Genomic DNA, 5,712 nt, shown 5'->3' with positions numbered 1-5,712 from the left:
CATGCCAAGGCTTAAAGCAGCAACAACGCTACATATAAAAACTGATGATGGTGGAAAAATACACCGAAACGTATTTTGATTAATAAATAGAGACAATAAATGACTGAAACCCAGGAATAGATTTGATTTTGTATTATTACTACCATGGTAAATACCTGCGGTTTTAAAGGATTCTACACTGGATTGCTTAGCAAGACTGTCCGCTTCACCGTCTCTTTGTCAATCGACATGTGAATCTTGTTCAGTCTGTCTTGAGCACTCTGTAAATTCACAGATATTAGTACCGATCGAGTACCAAGAAGTAGATCTTAAACACCTAGATTTGGTTCAACTGAAGCATAATTACCTGTAGAATGTTGGACAATACCGAAACCCGCTGTTTGGCATTAATGAGCTTCTTTAGATAGATTTCCAAATCGACAGTATGCTGCTGGGCCTCGGACACCTTCTTTAGTTCCTCAGCAAGACCGTCTATGCACTGTTTCAGCTCCAACTGTGAAACTCTACCAGTTTCTTTGTTATGGAAAATGCAAACGGGGTCAATGGGCATTACCTGGTGGCTCGCACGCGCTCGTCCAACTGATCTACTGTGGGCTTGATCAGGCCCATCAGCCCCTCGGCTATAGTGTCTCGAGTGGGGTTTTCGCAGAAATTCTCGGTGTTTTCATCCAGAGATGTGGCTGTACTTTCCGATTCAACATCCATCATGTGACAAGTATGACGTATTGTTTTTAGGCTAGTGCCTTTTAAATCTTCTTCACCTGCACCAGCTTGACGTCTCTCTCTGACGCATGCAGTTAAAAATGGATAGATATAGTTGCTTCAATTGAAACAATTTAGACTGGGGACGCACCTCAAATGTCATATGTCGCAGAGGTGTCATTAATGTTTTGAAAAATGAATCTTAACCTAATAAAACGAATTGCCCAAAATTCAAAAAAATGCGAAAAACTCCTAAAGCCGTTATCGCAGGACAGATTGCACAGCACCCAAAGTGGCTTGCTAGCGAGATGGCCGGAACAAATGGGCGTTTTTTCTGGGCATAGCACACGGTTCTACTGCCAGGACAGTGGCCCCCCGGCTCCGTCTTGCAAATTGCCCCCCTTAATGGACTTTCCTAACATTGCGTGGCCTTCGGTTTTCAAGTCATTGAAGAACCTAATTTTTACCACCTTAATAATAAAACCCTATATGGATGCCGAGTTCAGTTTGCCAGAATTTGTCCAGGGCTCCAAGAAGGCTGTTGAGGTAGGTACTACATCTTCCCCCATGATTCGCGTGTCCAAGATGTGCCTTCCAGGTCATATCCCATAGAATATCCGAATGCCAAGACTTGGATGGTTTAGTCACTGAAGAAATTGCCCCAGCCTTGAAGGGCACAGTGTCTCAAATGTCTGTGGAGCAAAGGGAGTTATTACCGATCGTAGTGGACGATATCTATTTCACCTTCCCCTATCAGGTACCACGGTGCTTCCACCCTGTTTTTTAGCACCCCTGCCGGCTATTTTAACTTCGACTAACTCACTTTCAGATCGGCATTATCTTCAATCAGGAAAACCCCGAGGTGCAAAAACGCTTCGTAGAAATCACAATGGTCTACCACGTGTTGAAAGGGCTGGCGGAAATGCGATTGAGAGGCGAGGAGCCTCCAATGAACCTCGGCCTGTTGCCCCAATATCAGGGAAAAATTTCGATTTGCAATTATCGATTTATCAAGGAATTCACAAAGGGTGTGGAAAGCGATTGGACTGTGAATCTACTCAACCATTTCCGGCCTATAGATGAAGAGTAGGAACTCTTCACGTTAGCTTTAAGGCAAACCCACACGAACTTTTCAAGCAGATGGTTAACGAATTATAGCGCGTAAAGTAAAGGATGGTTTGTTTCTATTTGCAGGTAGCGATGGGATTAATGGGATTGGTTTGGTCAAATCGGGCGCTTTGAGATCAATAAATAGTTGCTTTAAAATCGGAGCCGCGATTCTTCAGTAAAACACCGAACCCAATTGATATGAAGCCTCGCATTTTAGTATAAATCACATTTAATCCCCATTAAATAGTGGCCGCGCCCCAAGTCCAGGGAGCATCAAAAATGAAAAAGTTTAATTATAGAAGATTATAAGAGATGCCAACAGGGAGAACCACTACTGCAGAGTTGTAAGGAAGGCGGAATAACGTCCACACATAAGCAGGGAAGCAAGGACGAGTTATAAAAGGACGTATATGAAAAGACTATCGCCCTTTTGAAACGGAAGTACCAACCTGCTTTAGAGCAGGATGATCAACAGTTGCTAACATGTTCTGTCTAACACAATTAACAGAGAAAAGAATAGTGAGAAGAAAACAAACAAAAGAACATCTCTTTTACGACCTTTTAAAAGCTTACGAGACTGCACCCGTAACGAATAATCGTTCCTATGTGTTTAGGATAGTGACCAAGAAAGGACAAAAAATGTCTGGTTTTTAAGCGTGTTGAAAACAAACAATGTAGATCCTAAATATCACAAAATAGCTTACAAATTGTCTTGTCTGGACTTCGACGGGACTCAGCAAACGCACCATCGCATAGCATCTCAGCTATCAGGCGGCTGTTGCTTGTGAACAGAGACCAGATGCGACTTGTACATGTCCTTGTTGACCGTTCGAAACTGGCACATAAAGCAGGTGAACATCAAGTCCTTTTCCATGCCCGGGTGTTTCGTTTTTAGGTGCACCTAAGCCGGAAAAATGCTGCACTGTTTTTTTTCTGGTGATAGCAAGTGGCTCACCTTGTAGGTGCTGCTTTGGATGCAGGCATACGGGCAGTACGAACACTTGTAGGGCTTCTGGCCGGAATGTCTGAGCTTATGGCGTCGCAACGAGTTGTGATCGGCTGTTGAGTACTGGCATTGGTCACAGGAAAACGGCTTTTCGCCTAAAAGCCTTCAATTGAACGCAGGATTCGAAGAAAGCGCCATTATGAACGCACCTGTGTGGCTTCGAATGTGCATCTTCAAGGAGGCCTTGCATGAGCCCTTGTATCCGCAATAGTTGCACAGGAAGGGCTTCAATTTCTTGTGCACCGAGTCCATATGGCTGCGGAATCTTCCCGTATCGGAGAAGGATTTCGAGCACAAATCGCACACTTTTGGCTCCTTTTTCACGTTGTCTCTGTGAATGCGTCTGTGGTTTCTCAGCTGCTTTTGGTTTTTGAAGGCTTTCAAACACGTCTCGCACTAAAACAACCATTGCAAATTGTGAATTGAACTACACACACTGTACATATAGAGGATATCAGTTTCTTTACCATCAGTCTACCATCAAAAGCAAGACAAACATGGACTGTGAACGTGAATATGTTTTTGTCATAGCCTATGCTATAAACTCTCCACGCACCTGATGGGATTTTACATCGGAGTGAATGGGCTTGTGAACAATGTTCAGCTTGGACAGGCTGTTGCACTTATAGTCGCATTTGTCGCATGCGAACAGCTCCATGTCGACTTTGTGCTGGCGCCATAAGTGGGAAGTCAGCGGCTTCCACAGGGTGAATGTTTCCTGCAATTGCACACAAAGTTATAGAGTAAAGCGAGTTTACGCGCAAAAGATGCTATTTTTCGTTTACATTTAAATTACCCCATGAGAAAACAAGTTGTTTGCTGCGCTCCAACTTTCCTAACGCACTCTGTATTGTGGACATTTAAAAATATGCCGTTTAGTCCCTTGACAAAAGGACGATGAAAATTTAAGCGCGTAAGCGTAAACTTTCATTTTCTCTAAGGTGCATGCTACACATTTACATGTTTGGATGTAAACTAAACTCACCTGGCATTCCAAGCACATAAACCCGTTATTTAAATGGGAATCGATGTGATAGTCCATCGCTTTCGGGTCTTTTAGAATGACTTTGCACGAGGCATACACGCACTTTTGGGAGCTGATGTACTTGACTACTGGATCAGGTTCCTTCATTAGACTCGTTATCAATGTCTTGCTGTTGTTGGGAGTGATGTTCACTTGAGGCAGAAGAATCTTTTCGGCTTCTGCTGGCGCTGGAATCTCGACCGTTTCTGCTTCCATTTGACCACTGCATGCGGTTAGAATGAGCTCCACATTGGACGGCTTGCTAGGTTCCGGGGCTGCCAGTTCAGGCTTGATGCTGTCTTTGCTTGTAACCCCATTTTGGCTGATACTGTAGTCGCAGGTGATGAGCCTAGTAACACCATCCTTGCTATCCAAAGGTTTTTCGGTAGCAGGGTCCTTTCTGGCAGTCTTCCCTAACTCGTCCGTTTTATTCTCTTTATTCGAATAGAACACTATCGCCTGCAAACAACAAGTTAAAAATCCCTGCTGATCTACTTGCTACAAGCTCGACCTACCTGAACAATCAAATTCAGATCACTATTGGCCACACAATGGTCATGCAACAAGTGACTCTTAAGTGACGCTCTGTGGTAGAAAATGTTGTTGCATGCCGGGCACTTGAGTTGCACCAGCTTGGTCAGTGTCTTGTTCTTATGCACGTTCTCCAAATGCTTCGTAATGTTCGTCTCTTTGGTGCATAGAAATGGACACAGATTGCACACGAAGTAAAGCATGTCCTCAAACGATTCCTTATCGTAGTGCTTCGATGGAGGCGATATGCTGGAAGTGTTGCTGAGATCGCTGCCCCCCACTAGGCTCAAACTCAGGTCTGTGGGTTGCAGATTGCGAATAAGGGAAGACTCAACGCTTCTACTTAAGACTTCTTTTTTCTCGGGAGTTTCTATCACATCCTCATGGTCCACTGCAATGGGATCCTTCAGAACAATGTAGTTGTTCGTGTGCAGGTTCAGAGGGCCGTCCAAAGGAAGCTTATAGTCGTTCTCATGTAAAATGATCAGATCCATATTCTGGAGGTTGTGGTCACTGTGCGAGCTGTCCAAGTTTTGAAGAATTGACGACACCTGGCAGCTTCCAATGATCGGAAGACACTCCTATCGAGGATCAGGGTAAATCAAACGGAAAAGCCTCTGGAAGTCCGCAAAACTTACTTCCGTGGGTAGGAGTTCGACATTGTTGCTCCAAATTGGGTCGGCGCGGTTTCCTCCTACCACCAAGTGCTCCGACTTCATTGTATCGGCCCTGTCGCTCTGGAAGGTGCAATTTCGATGAAAATACTGGTGTATTTAAGGGTTAAAACTGGATAAATAAACAGATGTCACATTTGCTAACAAGCTGACAGAGTGACAGCCAATTAACCTACACAAATTATTCATGTTGTCGTAGGCAGTCGGTTATACACTAACGTGTGTAGGTGGAGGCGGTTGAGATTAGCTGAGCTCTTCAGTTAGTCCTATGCATTGCACTAATGTTATCAAAATTAGCATGTTTAATGAATAATTTTTAAGAGCAGTTGTGAACTAATGCAATCAACATCAGAATCAGCTGTTAGATTAAAACTGCTTTTTCTCAGTCACAGCTGAGGAATTTTCATGAAGCAGTCAGATCCTTTAGAGTTAAGTTTTATTCAAACTGCTAATTGCAGACATAAATGCATCAGGATCAGGGGCGGATCTAGCTTTAAATACAGTCTTCTGTTGTCTATGAAATTAGAAAAATTATCGTCTTTTTGTGCAAGGGTGGCGCAAGATTATTGTAAAATTTCATGTTTTCCGTCTCGTTTTGCATGTTTCTCGGAAGCAAAATGAGCAAGAACGCTCGTTTTTACATCATTCCAGAGATAACTAAATGG

At 43.6% G+C, this 5,712-nt stretch overlaps 3 protein-coding genes across 9 annotated transcripts in view; 1 reads left to right on the top strand and 2 right to left on the bottom strand.

The window, feature by feature from the left end:
* Nucleotides 1-708, bottom strand: part of LOC109544181 (SNAPIN protein homolog) — an 11,420-nt gene extending 10,712 nt beyond the window's left edge. For 2 of the 6 annotated variants that reach the window (XM_048662270.1, XM_019914245.2), the window contains exons 1-3: nt 554-708; nt 347-503; nt 156-260 (exon numbers count right to left, since the gene is read on the bottom strand). In XM_048662270.1, the coding sequence (XP_048518227.1) occupies nt 174-260; nt 347-503; nt 554-708 (399 nt within the window). In that variant the 3' untranslated portion in view covers nt 156-173. Of the gene's footprint in view, nt 1-117; nt 261-346; nt 504-553 lie in introns of those variants that run through there. The other 4 variants (XM_048662269.1, XM_048662268.1, XM_048662265.1 and 1 more) reach the window with 4 other exon arrangements.
* A 157-nt stretch (nt 709-865) lies between these two features.
* LOC109544182 (m-AAA protease-interacting protein 1, mitochondrial) lies at nt 866-1,973 on the top strand. The gene is made up of 3 exons (XM_019914249.2): nt 866-1,248; nt 1,301-1,459; nt 1,532-1,973. Exons 1-3 carry the CDS (start codon nt 898-900, stop codon nt 1,790-1,792), a joined length of 771 nt encoding a protein of 256 aa, XP_019769808.1. The 5' UTR covers nt 866-897; the 3' UTR covers nt 1,793-1,973.
* Nucleotides 1,974-2,454: 481 nt separating this feature from the next.
* On the bottom strand, nt 2,455-5,215 carry LOC109544178 (zinc finger protein 64). Of its 2 annotated transcripts, XM_019914240.2 has the most exons (7): nt 5,012-5,215; nt 4,358-4,954; nt 3,804-4,301; nt 3,375-3,536; nt 2,968-3,214; nt 2,768-2,913; nt 2,455-2,713 (listed from the first exon to the last, which is right to left on the bottom strand). In XM_019914240.2, exons 1-7 carry the CDS (start codon nt 5,090-5,092, stop codon nt 2,573-2,575), a joined length of 1,872 nt encoding a protein of 623 aa, XP_019769799.1. In that variant the 5' UTR covers nt 5,093-5,215; the 3' UTR covers nt 2,455-2,572. The 2 variants fall into 2 exon arrangements, with proteins under 2 accessions (XP_019769799.1, XP_019769800.1); XM_019914241.2 differs by lacking the exon at nt 2,455-2,713 and having other exon boundaries at nt 2,848-2,921.
* Between the last annotated feature and the right edge of the window lie 497 nt (nt 5,216-5,712).

This window comes from Dendroctonus ponderosae, unplaced genomic scaffold (genome assembly GCF_020466585.1).
Source record: "Dendroctonus ponderosae isolate FM_Combo_2020 unplaced genomic scaffold, Dpon_F_20191213v2 Dpon_F_20191213_10, whole genome shotgun sequence".
In the NCBI taxonomy this organism is placed as follows: Eukaryota; Metazoa; Arthropoda; class Insecta; order Coleoptera; family Curculionidae; genus Dendroctonus; species Dendroctonus ponderosae.
Note: the sequence above shows the minus strand (reverse complement) of the source record. Positions and strands in the feature narration are given on the sequence as shown.